Below are 17,597 nucleotides of genomic sequence, written 5' to 3'. Positions count from 1 at the left end.
GTTTATGCCCGGTATAAATCTGAACTCTAATTGACTTCACTTCTTTGGATCTTAACCCAAGGAGAAAACATCTGGGCCTGATGTGATTTTATTAAGTGCTGATTTCATCAGTGCAGGGAAAAAAAAAAGGCAAAAAAACCCCAAGAAAACCTGCTGGCCATTTGGATCAGCTCCCTGTAAACCCAGACAGAGTGGCACGGGGGCAACTCGGAGAGCGGCAGCCGCATGTTCAAGTTGGCGATGACCTTCAGTCCTCTCCTTGCCGACCCCCGGGAGCAAGTGGAGATGCCTGATGGGGCCTTGAAAACTGGCTGGTTGCCTGTGGATCCCTGGGGGGGAAGAAGGAGAAATGATGGGGCAGGCAGAGAAAAGCAACATCCCCAATCGCCCTTTTTCCCAGGGAAATAACCCCACCCTGAGGCAAACCCTGATGGAGCCACAGGCGTCACGAGGGGATCTGTCCTCAGCAGAAGCGAACTGCTGACACCGTGGCATCCCCAGGCTGTGTGGCTCCCAGCAAATGGGGCCTCCGATGGCACAATGGTCAATCTTTACCACGCACCGGCCTGAGAACGGTTATTTCGGTGCATGTGTGACCGAGCTGTCGCTTTGCTTAATCACCATCCACCTCATAGAGGAGGATGGGGGGGGTTGAAATACATTTTCATACATAAAACCCAGCAAGCCCTGACACACGTGGGGGTTTACTGCAAAAGCAAGCTGGGGCTTTTTTCCTCTTTCTTCTTTTGTTTTTTTTTTCCCCTCCACCACCTCCAGCCTGTTCTTTCAGCTGCTTGTAGTTTTTCCGGGACAAATTTAGGCCTGGGCCACGTCCCGCTCATGTTTGGAAAGTCTGAGCAGCTTTGGCTGTGCTGCCGGGAGCAGGGAGAAAGGGCAGACAGCCCACAGTGGTTTTAAACTCTAAAAAAAAAAAAAAAAGGGGGGGGCCAAATGCCAAAGAAAACCCCAGATCTCCTGAGATTTCAGAGATTGAGGGGTAGGCAGGAAGGCAGCGGGGAATCCCTTGGGTTTGCCGCAGCCAAGAACTGTTTAAATCGAGCTGAGCTCCTCCAGGATAAGTCTGCAACTCACCTCCTCTCGTTCCTCCTCCGCCGGAGAAGGGGCCACTGCTTTTCCGTCCCCCGCCACGAGCCCCTTCCGCGCAGCATCGTGACGTGGGGGCTGCACAAGCCAGAACACAAACGCGCTCCTGCTGCTGTCCTGCGGATGGGGGGAAAAAGCCAATAACCATTGTGCCTGGAATGAGCTCGTTAGGAGCCCGTTTGGTTAATGCAGAGCCTGGGTGTTTTTCTATAGGTGATTTTCTATAGGTGTCACCGCAGCAACACTGTTTGGGCTGAACTTTGCTGGGAGGTAGCCCGGGAAGGGGTTGCGCGTGTTTTGGAGGAACGCTGTCGGGCTGCCGTGAAGGTGAAGAGGTGGCTGGGGCACGGTCCGTAATTACCTATGCAAGGAGCAGCCGGCGAACGCTGAAGGGCTTTTTAATTAGCAGCCAAAGGCAAAGCGGGATTCAACAGCAGGGAAGCTGAAGTCAGCAAAGTCAAGGTGGAAATAAGAGGCCAGCTTTTACCAGTGAGGGTAATTAAGTGCCGGCAGAGCGCAGCACAAGGCGTGAGGAATTGCCGTCATTCAAGGACCTTAAATCAAGGAGAGGAGTTTCTCCTGCAGACGCTTGCTCGCCCTCCATCCCCGCCCCGGTACCTGCTCACCACCCAGCCTCTGGCAGGAGGGAGCCGCTGCCCTTGGGTCGTGTGAGCCCGTGAGGAGCGGGATACCGGCATCCCGGCGCAGGGGCATCCCTCCTCATTTCTAATGAGCCAGGCAGGGAATTTAGTGGGGAAAAGGGCTGCTTTCCCACCCGAGCTGAAAGCAGTTTGGCCACACTCTTCCTGGTGCGCGCAGTATCTTGTGCAAATGTCCCTTTTGGCACGGCAGCTTTCTCTCGCTGGGATTTAATGGGATTTTTCACCTGCACGGGGCTGGCTCCTTGGCACATGGAGTGCCCGATGCTCCCACCCTGCAAGAGGAAAACTGGGATCATTTGCTCACAGTTTTGGGAGAAGCTGGACTGGAGCAGGACTTCTTGGCTATAACATCTCCTGAGCTCCCACCACCTTCGCCAGCGATGGAGAGGTCGGGACTTAAGCCAAACCCAGCCTCCTGCTACACATGAATTGCAAAAAAAACCACCCCAAACCTCCCCAAAATTATCAGTGTACGGATGTGCTAGCGAGAGGTCATCCCCCAGGAGCTGAAGGGTTGGGTTGGGGACAGCAGCAAAAAAAATCATTATCCGAGGCTGGCTGGGAAGCAGCTCCAGCTCATACCAATTCCTTGATGCGGTCTTTCCTTTCCCAAAAATAAACAGGAACTGTCTGGAAAGCCCCTGCGCAGGGAAGAGCAGAATAGCCCAGAATAAATAAATACACAGAGAGAGCCCGGGTTGAGTTCGTCCAGCCGGTTGTTCCCCACTGCCAAGGGCGGCAAATGATGAGGACAGAGCTCGAAATGCCCTGCGGGGGGTGAGAGCACATGGGGTTCTTTCCCCAATTAGCAGGATTTTTGGGGAAGTGCTGAAATGGCCTCTGCGTGCAAGAGCCACTGCCTCCCTCCTGCAGCGTGGCTGTCCGCACCCCCCAAAACACCCCCGGCATGATGAGCCTTTTGACTGATTTTAGTTACAAATGGATTACGGGGATGGAAGAAGTGAGTATCCTGGGTTTATTTATGGTGTGAAACTGGAAGAAGCTTCACGTTTCTGCTTTTAGGGTTAGTTTATTTAGTGCCCCAGCTGCTTTTGCTGTGGTTTCCCCATTAGCCAGACTCAAAGCCTGGCAAAACACTGCTGTCTCCAGCTGGCGCGGTTTGCCACCACAGCCTCGCCGAGCCTCTCCAAATCAGCCCGCTGCTCTCACACGAGCACGGGGAATAAAGCCACGGCAGGTGCAGATCCGAGGCGAGCTGCAAGACAAGCTTCGTGTTCATAAATGTTATTAAGATGATGAATTAAATATGAATTTTGTTTCAGGCGTAACTTCAAAATCACCAAGAGACCTGACGCACTTGTGTTGCATAAACGTTTGGTGTGTTCCTTAACACGATAGTTCGAATCCCTTGGATGCAGCCTTCAGGATAGGAAGGGACTGAGCGTTCACACTCCTCTGCCTGTTTTTGGAATGTCCTTACACATTTTTAGCTGACTGAGTTAGGGCTCCAGGGTGCTGGGGCATTTTCTGCAGGGGAAGCATGGTCTCCGAGCCCGCTAGCTCTGCCTTATTAATCTTTCATGTCCTGCTAGAGACAGTTTGTGACTGACAGCTGGCAGGACAGGGCTGGAAGAAGCCAGCCGGTTCTTTTATTTACTGCTCACCATATTCAGTTCATAATGAAAAAAAGGAAAAAAAAAAACCTCTAAAATGGGGAAAAAACCCAACCCTGTACAAGAGCTGTGTTTGTTGCCCTTGGGTTTTTGGCTGTATTGCCCCTGACACAGCTCAGGGCTGTGGTGCTGCCTTGCGCTCAGCTTTAAACTCACAGCAATACTTGCAGCCCTCTCAACCGTGAAAGGCTGAGCAGCTTCATCCCTCCCGGGCTGCAAAACGCGAGCTGCAGTGTAACTCACCTCACCCAGCTACCGCGGGGGCACCTGTGGGAGCCTCTCGTGGCACAGAATGGATGATAAAGGCTCCTTCCCTGCTCCAAAATGGTCACACAATGCTCCATGCCACTGGAAGGCTTTTCTCCTGCAATTAAGTTAAGAGCCTTGTGAGATTTCATGCAAGGAAAAAAAAAAAACCCAAAAAACATCACTACCAAGGGACGGCTGAGACAGGGCAAAGCGGGAATTATCACTAGTCAGGTCAGACACCCGGCCTGCACGAGCCGCTGCTATCAACAGGTGGATTTGCGGCATGGGCAGGACACGGAGGTGTCTGCCAGCTGACAGCTTGGCCCAGCCTCCCCACTCTGTTCCAGTGGGGCTATTCCCCTCTGTTTCCATGAAAAAATAGGGAGATAAAGGGGATTTGACCCCATCACTGCTGCTGAAAAAACAGAAAAAGTGGGTTTTTTTCCCCCCTCAAGGGGAACGGTATCGGAGTCAACTACTGGCTTCGGCCAGTGGTCTGCACTAGTGTGAGCAGCGTTTTGTATTCTGTAAAATCCTTCGGCTGCCCACCCCAGGATGCCAGCCTGGGTCCCAATGCACGTGGGAAACACTCGGGTATCAGCATGGTCCTTGAAAACCAGGAGGGTTTTTTGTGGGCTGGCAGGATTGTTTGGCGCAGGGAGGCAAGCCCTGGCTTTCCCCTGCATCCTCGCGGAGGGGAGATGTCAGGGAACATGGGTTACTCCCCCGTTTCAAATCCCCCAGCCAGATCATTCAGCTCGTTCCTGGGAAAGCTGCAGGAAGGCCGAACAGTGCCCATTACAGAGACAAAAGATGAGTGAAGGGAGGCCAAAGGGACCGTGACCCACAGCCACACACCAAATTTCCAAAAAACCCCACCACTGCCACGGGAAAAGGCGGTTTGCAAAGACACTGTCACCAGAGGGTGGCAGAAGTGATGTTCCTGGAGAATAAATAAAGACCGAGTCAGGGGTTTCTGAGAGAGTTTTATTAAACTAAGGTGGAAAAGGAACAATAACAAACCATCTCTTGTGGATAACGATAACAAACCATCCCGGCTCAGTTCAATTAATTAAATCAAGTGTAGCATAAAGTGCATGGGTTTCAACTCTCCTGGAAAAGAGAAGAGAGAGTTTAAAGCACCTTTGCAGTCTGCAGAGTCCCTGGAGAGGAAGGTGCTCATGCTCAGCCCAAACTTCACTTTTGAAGATGGAAGATGCAGTGCTGGGTGCAAGCGATGTGCTTCACTTGCTCCGCTGGCTCTTTCCGAGTCTGGAAAAACTTGGCATATTCACGTCCAGAACAGTCTCCTGGTCTCCCTTCCTGGTTTAGTGCCATGAAAACTGGATTTGCTCTCCATGGGATTGCTGCCTCTGGCCACTGCTAGCTGCTGTGGAGTGGTTTGGCATATGTTGGCTCCATGAGGTGGTAAATCAGGAGTAGGAACAGGCACCCAAGTGCAACCAGACTCATTGCAGCCAGGAGGACGAAACGGCCGATAAAGAAGGTGTCCACGATCTGCAGAGAGTGGGGAAAAAACCACAGACCACAACACATTTTACAGCCTCGGTCTGCTCTGGGAGGGAGCACGCCATGGCCTGGAAAAGAAGACTGTCCACAAAGATCACCCAGGGGGAGTAAAACCTTTGGGGTTCCCCCAGATTTCTCCCCTCGTTTTCCATCCCTGACACGGCAGGCGGGGTGTGCGACAAATGATTGAAAAAAAGAATCCCTTTCCTCTGAAAAAAAGCTGCTTTTGGGAAAGCTAGCATGGAGGAAAAAGCAGCACGGTACTGAGCACTGGGAAGAAACACAAGTCAAAACCTGCAGCAGCTCTCCCCGGCCACAAACCTCCCAGCGCTGCAAGGAACTGTGCGCAGGTCTTCCCTTTTAGAAGGGAAACGGGTGTGTGTGTGTGTGTGTGAAGATTAAAAAGACACAATGAGAAGCCAAATGCAAGAAGGCCGGTTACAAAATCATCCTCTTGGCTCCTGAGACTACCCCAGAGCTTCGCTCACCCCCTGCTCAGTTTTCTAAAACGCATTAGCACATGCTCAGCCTTGGTGTTGCTGCAGAAAGAGTCTCTTGTGAGCGATGCCTTGGCTCCTTCTGCATGTTTCACTTTTTAATTAGCCAATTAGCAGAGTTTCGGTGCAGAAAGCCCAGGTCATGTATTATTGATAGTCAGGGCAGGTCCAGTCCAACTGAAGATCCAAAAAAAAAAAAAAAAGCTTTCCATTTCTGTTGGCCTCCCGGGCACCAACATGCGCTCGGCTGCCCTTCATCTCGCTTCCAACCTTTACACAAGCGGGTCCCACACAAGGCAGAGAAAAGCAAAAAAAACTTACAAGGATCTTTAGTAGCGACTTACACAGATCAAGATCTAGAAGAGCAATAATTGATGTGCATTAATAATAGAACAGAGGAAACAGCACCTAAAACGCCACAAAACTGTGTATTCGCAGCCCAAAGAGCTCTGGGAAAGCTCAAGATGGCAGCTCAGGCAGCGGTCGTGCAGGCAGCCTGATGCGGCCCAATGCAGTTAACTGCGCTTTAAAACAGAAAACAGAGCTGGGGGAAAGTGGAAGGCTGCAGAATTAGAAGCAAAGTTATCAAATCTACCTGTCACGTGGCTACCAGTGCGCTCCAAGGTGTGTTGGAAGACGGAGGCAGGCGGGAGCACAGAGAGCCCGGACCAAGCCTCACGGCAGCACTTGGAGCCTTCCCTGAGGTAAAGGCCCACTCCTGGGCCACATCCTAAGGTAAATGGCCCGTCCCCAGGGCCTAAGGGCACTTGCTGGGGCCTCCCCTGAGGTAAAAACCTGTTCCTGGACTCCAGCCTGAGGTAAAGGCCCATCCCAGGACCACATCCTAAGGTAAAAGGCCTATCCACAAGGCTTCGGGGTTGCCGTGAGTCTCGTCCCTGAGGTAAAAGCTCATCTCCAGGGCCTGAAGGCACCTGCTGGGGCCTCCCCTGAGGTAAAAACCTGTTCCTGGACTCCAGCCTGAGGTAAAGGCCCATCCCCGGGGCCTCGGGGCAGCAGTTTGGAGCCTTCCATGAAGTAAAGGCCCATCCCCGGGGTATCCGGGCGACTCCTGGGGACTCCCCTCAGGTAACAGTCCGCCGCCCCCGGTCCCGCTCGGCCACGCGGGCCGTGGCGGGGGCTCACCTCATCGGCGGCTGCTGCGGCCGGGCGCTCCTCCTCCCGGGGAAAGAGCAGCAGCGCGGCGCTGAGGATGGCGGTTCCCAGCGTCACCAGCACCACGGCGAACCTGTAGGGAGAGGCCTCAGCACCGGGCCCGTTCTGATCCCACCCCCCTCGCCCTTCCCCGCTGCTCACCGAGCCCGGCCGGCTGCACGGGAGAGCGCCAGGCAGAGCAACAGCGCCAGGCCCCAGAGCAGCTGCAGCACCAGTACACCCGGCCCCACACCCAGCACCATGCCCGCCATGCCACTCCGCCGCTTGCCGCTTCCCCCTAGCAACCGCGCCGCGCCGCAACGGACAAGCCAATCAGTGTCGCCCGGCTCTCGCCTGACGTTTTCTATTGGCTGAGGAGCGGATTGCGGGGGCGGGATCGTGGCTTTTCCTGCGCCGCGATAGGCGGAGGCGTGTGACTGGGCTGCGCGCGCCGGCGCCGACTGATCGGTGCTGAAGTAAGCCCGCGTTGCTCGGTGCGTGGGTTGTGCCACCGCCCGTAGGCGCGAGCCAGCCCGCGCCCACCCCGCCGCAGGGAGCACCTCCCTTTGAGCAAGGTCTCGCCCCCAAAAACCTGAAATGTAACAGCCCTAAAATATTTAGGGTCGAAATCAGGCAGATTTGGTTAACACAAACGCGGCTGGATACGGCAGGGTTTTGCACTGGGAGCTGAGGCCTTCCGAGCTCAGGTTTGTCAATGCACTGAGCATCTTTTAACACCAAGACAAGAGGGATTTCCATTATAAACTCATTTTCCCATCTGTTTTTAAATCCTGTTCTTCCCCCATCACATCTCGCCCACCAGACTGGCTGGTGTGGTTTGATGGGTGACTTTTTGCCGGTACTCAGGGCTTATCTACCAGTTATCCTGAAAAAAGTAAATAGGTTGATATATTCAGCTTTTCTTCTCAGCTACTTGAAGTCTGATGATACTTTGCATAAAATGTCACGTAACTGCTGTTTTTCTCTCTGTCATTTCTTTCAATGGGAGGAATAAAATGGCGATTAATTATGCTGTGTAGCATCGACCTGCCTTTTCCTGCGATGAAATCAAAGTCGCCGGCGTGACTCCAACCAGTTCGGCGCACAGAGCGCAAACTGTCTCCGACACCTGCCTTTACTTGGCATCGAGTAGGAACCTCCTGCCAACATGTTCAAAGCGTATGTTTGACAGCAAACTCCCTCCTGCACCGTCTTGTGCTGTTAATCCCACCAGAGAGGGTTTGGTTTTTTTCTTCTCTGCAAACCCCACATTGGCAACATCCGTCTTTGCCATCATTTCTGCAACCCTCCTCTTCCTGCTTGTGTTTTCAGTCAGAAATTATAGATTTCCTCCTGTTGTTGGAGAATCTCCCTTTGTTTTTCTCTGTTTTCCCATTTCTTCACATTTTTGGACCCCGGTAGTTTATAAAACCCTAAATTTCTTCTTCATAGCCCTGTTTGCAACAAGACCCTTCTCCTTCTGCCATTCTTCTTCCAGCCTTTGGCTTTCCATCTCGTCATTTTTGTCCATCAGCCAATGAGGCTTTACCTTTACTGGATTTTCCCTTCTACCTTTTATCTGCAGCTTTAACAACGTAATCTTTAACCCGTTCCCCTATCGACAGGGTCTTTTCACTATTTATTATCTCCTTCATCTCCCCTTGGTGCTGCCTGGTAGTTTCTTGATGCTGGCAATGACACTGTTAAGCAAGTCCAAGAGGTTGCAGCAGAGAGCTCGAATCATCCAGCTACTGAACCCACTGCTGGACCACGCCGCATCCCAGGTATCTGGCCAGAGGTCGAAGAATAAATGTGATGTATTTACGTCCAGCAGCAAGGTTTTAGCCATGTTGCTTGTTGGTTTTAATCCCATCTGTTGTACCCAGCACGGTTGGGCTGGTGGTAACTCTAGTACTAAGATTTGGAGGTGAAATGATGCCCGCATCCCAACGCACTCCAAAATATCCCCTATAAGATTTATTTATGTGGCACATAGGGTCTTGCAGCAGGGCCATGGGCTTCTCTGAGCTCAATGGAAGGAAGCTGTAAATCCACAGCTAAGGAATTGGGAGAAGGTACCTGGGAAAACAAACTTTATCGGTGTGAGATTTCCAAGCACAACCTTCCTTAGAAATTTCTTCAACCATCTGCAGAAAAACGCATCATGCCCAACACCCTTTTCTTCATCTCAGCCTCATCCTGGCATTGGAAATGCCTTGACAGGGATTTGCCACACAGGACTGCTCTGGCAGCTGGTCAGTTCAATGCAAAGATTAGATTTTATGGCCAAAGAATAATTTATTGCTGTCTTAAAATGAGGGTTTTTTCCAGTTTTTACCTGCTAGGATCTAGTATCGCTTACTGCTTGTGTCAGAGTTGCATTGCACCTGTAAAAAAAAAAAACAGAAAGGGGGGAAAAAGCAATAAAATATAAAATATGAATTTAAAAAATGTAAGAAAGCAGCAGAAATTGAGGATTTTCATGTTGATTGCTGGGAGAGACTTCCTATTTGTGGTGGTTTTTTCCAGGATAATGGCTGATGTGGGGGTGTCTGCAGATGCGAATTTCACCAAGACTTTTGACTTGCATCCAAACCCTTGCTCTGCGCAGGATGCATTAAACTGATGACGAACAATGTGGTAATGGTTAATTCCAGGTCCAACACATTTGATATCAATAATCTAGGTAGCATTAAGCCTTTACTGTCAAGGCTCTCAAGTGATGTTGCTCTTTACGTGGTAAATAAGGAGAAGCGGAGTCATCTGGAAGCTGTCGGATGCTCACAGCCCAGCCAAACCCAACGCAAAGAATTTATTTGGACACAAATGATTCACGTGGTCGCCGATGGGAGATGCTGTCCTGCCCAGGAACAATCTGAAGGATGCGTCATCACCACGGGTGGTTTTTCCCAAGGAAAAGATCAGGGGATTGCGACATTTCTTGGCAAAAGCATGAAAAAGATCCTAATGTTGGAATTGGACAAAATGGGCTTGGCAGAGAGATGCAATTAGCGCTGAGAGCAGTCAAATGCCTGGCCCAGGAGGATGGAGAGGTCACCTTACTTCAAGGGCTGCAAGGGCAGGATCAGATGGATCAAAGCTCTTTTGTAAGACACCGCTCGAGGAGCAGCTCCCAGAAAGGGGCGGGTTTGGGCTGATAAAGTCTTTTTGGGATTAAAAATCTGCAAATCCACCATGCCCAGCTCATCCTGGTGGCCAATCTGACCACCATGATCTAATATCAAATGATATTAAATGATCAAACTCTTGGTGGAGGACTTAGAAGCACTGAGAGAATTGATTTAAAACTCTTTGAGCAGTCGTAAAACTTGCAGTTTTACGGCTGGAGGTCCCCGACTCTCCAATATTAGAATTAAAAAGAAACAGGCGTTGATGCAAGCAGGAAAATATTCTGCTCCTGATTTAAAGACTAGCAAATTGCTAAATATTTTTATTAGCGGCAAATTTGCAGCTTGCTGGAACTAATTTCACGCCCGGTAGATATGGAGCTTAAGCTGGGGATGGCGTTAAATTACTCTCTTGTAAAGGTATTTAAGCCTATGATGGGGGTGCCCTTAGATGGTGGGGACCTGGCTGGGGACCCCCTTTTTGGGGTGGCTCCTTGTTGGGTTGGGAGCCCCGGGATGGCAGCTGGGGAAAGCCGAGCTCTTGCAGCATTAGTACAAACCCATTGTTTCCCTGCTGACGTGTGCTAGGAACCACCAAAACCCCTTATTTGCATAAATTTGCTTACGGAGGTTGGCTGCAAACTGGCACAGGAGTGGGATGGTCGCCGGACCCCAGAATCCTCCAGTCTGGAAAGAAGCTATTATTTGTATTTTTTGGGTGTTTTTGGTGTATTTCAGAGATTATTTAGGATATTCAGGGTTTAATTAATTAAATTATTTTTTTCCATTTAATTGATTTAAAAAATGTATATATTTGATTTTAATTATTTTAACTGATTTTTTATCTGAGGATGTTCTGGGTTTCATTGATGTAAGAGGTGGGTAAAGGTGGACATGGCTGGATCCCCGAGGGCTGCTCGCCCTCTGTGCCCGTTATTTTCACATCTTCGTCGGCTGGAGGTTTTACACCTTGGAGATGCTTTTCCAGCCCGAATCCCTCCATCCTCCTCCTGCAAAGCCTCCAGGTGCACTGGGAACCACCCAGCTTAACGCAACGGGAAAAACCCATCCTGTTTCACTTTGCCTGGATACAAACCGGGACAGGTGCGGGGATGGGGTCAGAGGATGCGGAGCCCGAGAAAGCAAAGTGAAGGCATTGAGAGGATCCAGTTACCCCTCTAAAAATACCTCTGGGAGGGTGGCGGTGGTAAACAAGAGCTATTTAAATCCCCTGGTCCACTTTCTGCAATGGAAATACATAAGGTTAAATAGTTCTCCCTGACTTCTTGGAGGACGCGTATGGCTGAGAAGTGCTAAGTTGCCTTTTCCAAAGAGAAATCCCTAAGAAAAGAAAGTTCAAATAATAGGAGAGGGTTTGTAATGGCTCCAGTGGGGATACAGCTCTCTCTCGCAGGAACCCACTTTGGATTATCTTTCTCTTGCTGATGGCGGAAATCAATTTTAATCGTCCTGACGGGAAATGAGGTTGTAAGAACTTCAAACAGAACAAATCCTGTAATGTTCAAAAAAATAATAAAATGGGATATGAAGTCACTTTTAAAATAATAATAATAATTTTAAAAATCCCAGCCCAGCAAGAGGAGATGCCTCTAAAAGGCCCTGGTTGGCAGAGGTGGAGGAGCGAAAGCATTTCCCATGGTGGGATGAGTCCAAGCCCAACCAAGGGGCACTTGGAAGAGGTGGATGGAGGAAGATGGGGTGTCTCCATCATCACCCGTTATGGTTCAAAATGCTCCTGAGTGGTATTTTTGTTTGTTTGTTTTGGTGACATTTTATACTAAACACAATTCTAATTCAGTCCGGTAAATCTGTACGTCAGTACAAACAAGGCTTTCTGATACTTGGCTGTCTGAAGTTAAAGCATCTGCAGAGCAATTTCCCCAAAAGATCCTAAAAAAAAAAGTCCTACAGTTGTCTTCTGGGGATGTTTAAATGTCATCGTGCCCAGACAGGGTGACATTTCCCCATGGGATCACAGGCCCTGGGTGATATCATGACAAAATCTGACCCAGCCAAGGAGAGGAAGGAGGAGAGATAGCTCCTGAGAGACCTAAATCGGGTTGTAGACACCTCCCTGGGTGCTGCAAGTGATGGAGCAGAGGCAAAGCTAAAGGAAGGGGGCAAAGAACCGATGGAAAATGAATATAAAAAGGTTGAGAGGAAAAAGAAAGGCAAGAGCAGGGTCTGGGGAAATGCTAAAAATTAAAATTTGCAATTATAATGGCATTCCCAAGGGTGCTAAAGCCCATGGTGAGGTGTTTTTCCAAGAAACTTCTATTTCCCATACATTTCTCCGAGAAATGCTATTTCCCATCAATCTTATCCTTCAAAGAGTATCAGTATGGGACCTCCTTGTGTCATCGCTTCTGGAAACCTCTTGCCTTTACCTGTGTCAACCTCTTCCTCCTTCCAACCCAAGAGTTTTTAGGCGAGAAACCAAGGAGTCATCGATAATAAAACTCTCGACACTTCACTTTAAGTGGCTCATCATCATTAGTTCTTTTGGTATTCCTCATAATGGCATTAATCACCGGCCGCTCATTAGACTTTAATGTGCCCGTAATATGTTCTTCCGCAGTAATTCAATTGCAATTGAGTGGTCGATAATGTCTCCTTATTGGAAAGGGTTGGGCAATGGCAACGTCCATCTATGGTGGGATATTGGGTGACCGTGAGCAACCGACATCTGCTGAAATGGCCCAGATCTGTCACTGCAGTCCCCAAGACTTTCAGGCAGGTTTTTTTTTGGCACCCAAGCCCATTTGCAGTTTTAAATACGGTTTTATTCTCCACTCCTCGCAACACCTTGCTCTCACCCTTTTTCGTTTGATGTATATCGACATTTTTCTCCCGTTCGTCGGGTGGCAGCTTGGAAATGACGTGGCTGTTGTTGTTGTTGTTTATTTTTTTAAAAATTTAATTTCCTTCCTTATTTGTGTGTGGCGGCAGGGAAATTACTTGTGGTGGGAACCGTCTGGGCCTGGAGCACCAAGGTCAAAGCACCGCGTGGCTTCTGGGAGCTTCCTTCAAAAGTCACAGTGTTGCACTTAAGATTTTCTCTCCCCAAGTCTTGAGCATGTGGGATGTGGCTTTTATATAGCAAAATTCAATTCTGGATTTTCATACACCCTGGGGTCATTGGTAAAAAGGGTGTTCTTGTGTTTCCGGCCATCACAGCGCTCGATCAACTCATGGCATCACCCTACTGCCTGTGGAAAACTCAAAGATGGAGATCACCCACCTTTCGGGGGCTTCCACAGGCTGCACCATCCCCCGTGGCCAGCCGCTCCTCCTCCCTCCAACCTGATTTTTTATTTGCTGTTGGATGGCAAAAAAAAGAAAAAAAGGATGAGTCCTTTCTGCTGCATCATGACTCCATGGTCCTTCCAAAACCACACAACGGTTGCCCCACGTTCTCCAAGGGCACCATTTTATTTCAGGCCTGGAGTTGTGGTCTTGCACCCAGGGAGCTTTACAGTCCAAAGGATAACTCAAAGTTATTTTGCTTTCCTTTGCCTGTGGAGGAGATATTATGTAGTACTTTGGTTTTCTCAGGTCCATTGGCAAGTTCCTGAGATAACTCCATGAGCCAAGGGTATGAATCATTTAGGTGGTATTTAAGATCCTGTTGGATAGCCTGTGAAAAAAAATATTAAAAGGTGGCTAATCAAATCATAGAATCATGGATCATTAAGGTTGGAAAAGACCTCTAGGATCATCAAATCCTAATGCCAACCCAACACTGCCCAACAACCCAACCCAACACCCCCATGGCTTCCTAAACCATGTTCCTAAGTGCCACGTCTACGTGTCTTTTAAATACCCCCAGGGACGGTGACTCCCCCACCTCTCTGGGCAGCCTGTGCCAGGGCCTGACCGCTCTGGCAGGGAAGGCATTTTCCCTCATCTCCAACCTAAACCTCCCCTGACGCAGCCTGAGGCCGTTCCCTCTCGTCCTGTCACTGGTGACTTGGGAGCAGAGACCAGCCCCCCCCTCACTCCAGCCCCTCTCAGGCAGCTGCAGAGAGCGAGAAGGGCTCCCCTCAGCCCCCTCTTCTCCAGGCTAAACCCCCCCAGCCCCCTCAGCCGCCCCCCAGCACACTTGTGCTCCAGACCCTGCCCCAGCCCCGCTGCCCTTCTCTGGACACGCTCCAGCCCCTCCAGGCCCTCCTTGTCCCGAGGGGCCCAAACCTGAGCCCAGCACTCGAGGTGGGGCCTCCCCAGGGCCGAGCACAGGGGCCCCATCCCTGCCCGGCCCCTGCTGGCCACACCAGTGCTGACACAAGCCCGGGGGCTGGTGGCCTCCTTGGCCACCCGGGCACTGCTGGCTCATGCCCAGCCGGCTGTCAGCCAGCACCCCCAGGGCCTTCTCCGCCGGGCACTTCCCAGCCACTGGCGTTGAGGGCTGTAAAAAAGCAGAATTCAATCCATGCAAACTTTCCTAGATGTAATTTCAGGAGAGATCAAAGATGACACTAACCTAAGGAAGTTGAGCTACTCAAAATTCAAAGTTTATAGTCCATCTGTCTCTTTGCTTCAGGGAGCCGGTATTAAATTTATTGCTAAATAAAACAAATAAACCTAGGAAAAAAGTCGACGTTGAAATCTGCATACTCATAAGAGAATTAACAGAGCTCTCCTGTTATGATGGCTGCTTCTCAATTTGCATCTTTAAGGAGTTGTGACCACCTCTCCGCTTCTCCCTTCGCCGGCTCCTCTGAAGCCAGGCCAGCGCCGGTGGTTGGTGCTGCGCTCGTGTCGCTTGGTAAAGAGATGCTGCAGGCGAAGGTTGAACTCCTGTCGTGGACTGAACCGAAACGAGGATGGGGAAGGGATGCTGAAGCCGAGCCAAGATGAAGAAACATCTCAGGTGGAGCCAAAATTTAAAAGGGCAGGATTCAGCACCTCCACATCGCTTTTGCCGGCTGCCTGGTACCCACCTCCTGCAGAGATCCAAGTGAAAAATAAGTTGAGGGGGGTTTAATTGCTTTACCAGGATTATCCTGTTAATCACCCCTAGTTTTTATTTTCACAGTGTTCATACAAGGTGTATTTTGTGATTATTTAGACTTTTTTGTTCCCCCTGGTGCGTATCCCTCCAGCCCATCCCTATCTCAACCGGCCGGTGCCGCTTCAAGAAAACAGACTCCAAATCTTGCCCGAGTGCTGAAGGTAAGTCGCTTTAACCATCCAGATCCTCCTGTTTTTTTTCTTTTTAATCCTGGAAATGCTTGGGAAAGGATCCGTAGATTGGATGCTGGCAGTAACTCTGCACGGGAGAGCCTGAAGGAGCAGCAAGAACCAGCCGCGGACTTCTTACGCCTCGAAATTAAACATTTAAAAGGAGGAAGCTGGCAGCAGGGATTTTTCTAATCCAAATATATATAACCTGCCATTAGCCAGCGTTTTTCCTTCAGAAGGACCGCAAAGTCCTTTCCCGGCTCCGTGAGCCACCATTAACCCTTGCTCAGCCGGCACAGGGAGGGCAGGAATCCCATTTTTTCCAGCTATTTTCCCACTTGATCCTGGCTGCTTCGTGGTGCCGACGAGAGGGAAAAATCCTTTCTTTCGGCTTTAGCTTGCCTTATTATCGATCCTTCTATCCCGCACAAGGAATAAGCTTTAATCTTCTTTAATCTTGCGTGGGGGAACCTCCGGGAATATCAAGCCATCCTGGCATCGATCACTTATTCTTAATACATCCTTCTTGTGCGTATGGATTATCGATAAAGCCTTTAATTATATTCGCCCGTGTATTTACCTATTAATAGTCATCAAATCTGTGTAGCGTTACTTGCTCTTATTTGTGTGTCTGAGACTCTTTGAAATGCACTGTGGCTTCAAAAATAATGCTCTTGTCTCGGTGCCATAAATCTTTTTGGGTTCGCTCTCTTATTATCTATCCTCAGGAAAAGCACGTGCAGAGGTAAAAATAAACATATTTAAGAAGAGGAATTGCCCCGTGGCTATCTGAAGTACCACAAATGGAGGGAAATCAGCTTTAAGAGAAATCCTCTGTGAGCTAAACAGTTAAAATTTAGGGAATCCCTTAACTTCAGCACGGATTCGGTGCAAGCGTCCTTGGATTCAGACAGAAAACTGTCTGTGTGTCCGGGCCTGGGTTAATTACGTTGCTTTTAAGGTTGTGCTGGATGATGCTGGTTTTTTTCCTCTCTTCTTGAAACTCGTAACTGGAGAGGGTTTCGAACGGCGTGAGAAAATCTCCACATCCTAAACGTCTTCTAAATATCCAAGACAAATTTTAGTGGGTGATTTGTATCAAGCATTGTCCCCCGGTCGCCGCACGGTGCCCGAGCAGAAGGGGTGAAGCTGGGTACTGCCAGTGTCTGAGCTGGGACAGTTTGGAGCCACGTCTGATCCGAAACAAGGCCTAAATTTTCCTTAGGGATCCCTTTTTAACACCCTTTAACACCCGAGGGGGTCATACGTCCTCCCAGGCAGCAAGCTTGCAATTTGGAGGGGTTATCTTACCCCTCTAACCCATCGAAGTGCTTAAGCTGGGCTCAGCCGCAAAGCTCAGCCTTAGGAGCTAAGCCCCGGCTGTGGCTGCATCCTAAAAACCCGTCTTGTTTTTAACATCTATCGTTTAATAATTTACTCGGCTTTGCTCTTATGTATTTTTCAGAGTATCCCGTCACAGTTTTCTTAGAGAAATCCGACACGAGCAATAATGCAATCTTGGAAAGAGAATTGAATTATTTATGGAGGAGCTGTAAACGACGGAGACTAAACTGCTATATTTTATGTAATTTGTTTTCTCCTGAAGCCCGTTATGTAAAAAATGTAAATATTGCCGGTTATATACGTTGCCGCTCTTGCCAAATGTTTAATATTTTAGCGAACTCGCTCCGAGTACTCATCACTTTTGAGAAGGAACCATCCGTGTGCTCTTGAAGAAGCGCTGATTAGTTTGCTGTAATTATATATTTACGATGCTGACTTTGAGTGCACAAAATAATCTCCCTCCCAGGTGCCCCAGCTTTGGGGCAGGCAAATGGCACGACCCCCAGATTTTGGGGGACCCCCGAGTGAAGAGGGTTTTATTTCAGGGAGGTTTTCCAGCGGTCCGTGCCCCGGCTTGGGGTGGGGACGGGGACTAAGGTGTTTGATTGAGAAGTCTGGGGGTTCGGGGGTGTGGATAACCCTTCCAGCTGGTGCCAGCAGTCACTGGAAGGTGGTCCTGGGTGGGGAGAAGCGGGTTGGTACCAAGCAGAACCCCCGTGGGAGCCAGGCTCTGCTGAGCATCGCCGTTCCTGCAGATCTGCGGGGCTCAGCGCTGGCAGGATGAGACCCTGTCAAAAAACCACCATCCAGGGGTGACCTGTTACAACGGAAGGATGTTTTCCCAGGGGGAAAAAACCCCAAGATTGAGTGCAGGAGAGTTAATTGACTGGTGAAAAAAATACAGCAAGACCCCTTGGCTGGTTGAAGCGGAGCCAATTCAAGTGAGAAATCAGGCGTTGTTTTTTTTAACCAGGGATGAAAATTAACCTCTGAAAAACTCTCCAGGGAAGAGGCAGCTTTTGCAGAGGAAAAATCCAGGCCCGGCTACTTTTCCTGGAGGATGAGCGTGAGTTTCCGAAACCAGTGGAAGAATCG

General features: G+C 49.7%; 1 protein-coding gene and 1 long non-coding RNA gene across 2 annotated transcripts; both read right to left on the bottom strand.

The window, feature by feature from the left end:
• Window positions 1-72: 72 nt before the first annotated feature.
• Window positions 73-3,756, bottom strand: LOC135316666 (uncharacterized). The gene is made up of 3 exons (XR_010375902.1): window positions 3,644-3,756; window positions 1,093-1,221; window positions 73-329 (listed from the first exon to the last, which is right to left on the bottom strand). It is a non-coding gene; the product is annotated as an uncharacterized LOC135316666 (long non-coding RNA).
• Window positions 3,757-4,622: 866 nt separating this feature from the next.
• TMEM218 (transmembrane protein 218) lies at window positions 4,623-7,143 on the bottom strand. Its single transcript, XM_064470860.1, has 3 exons — window positions 6,991-7,143; window positions 6,820-6,922; window positions 4,623-5,167 (listed from the first exon to the last, which is right to left on the bottom strand). The coding sequence occupies exons 1-3, from the start codon at window positions 7,098-7,100 to the stop codon at window positions 5,033-5,035; spliced, it is 348 nt and encodes a 115-aa protein (XP_064326930.1). The 5' UTR covers window positions 7,101-7,143; the 3' UTR covers window positions 4,623-5,032.
• Between the last annotated feature and the right edge of the window lie 10,454 nt (window positions 7,144-17,597).

The sequence above is a fragment of the Phalacrocorax carbo genome, chromosome 21 (genome assembly GCF_963921805.1).
Source record: "Phalacrocorax carbo chromosome 21, bPhaCar2.1, whole genome shotgun sequence".
NCBI lineage: Eukaryota > Metazoa > Chordata > Aves > Suliformes > Phalacrocoracidae > Phalacrocorax > Phalacrocorax carbo.
The sequence above is the reverse complement of the archived record's forward strand: the minus strand, read 5'-3'. Positions and strand labels throughout refer to the sequence as shown.

Coding starts and splice junctions, on each gene's coding strand:
- TMEM218 (XM_064470860.1), bottom strand. CDS start 7,100: ATGGCGGGCATGGTGCTGGGTGTGGGGCCGGGTGTACTGGTGCTGCAG. Junction 6,923..6,990: donor CGTGCAGCCGGCCGGGCTCG/GTGAGCAGCGGG, acceptor CTCTCCCTACAG/GTTCGCCGTGGTGCTGGTGA. Junction 5,168..6,819: donor CCGCAGCAGCCGCCGATGAG/GTGAGCCCCCGC, acceptor CACTCTCTGCAG/ATCGTGGACACCTTCTTTAT.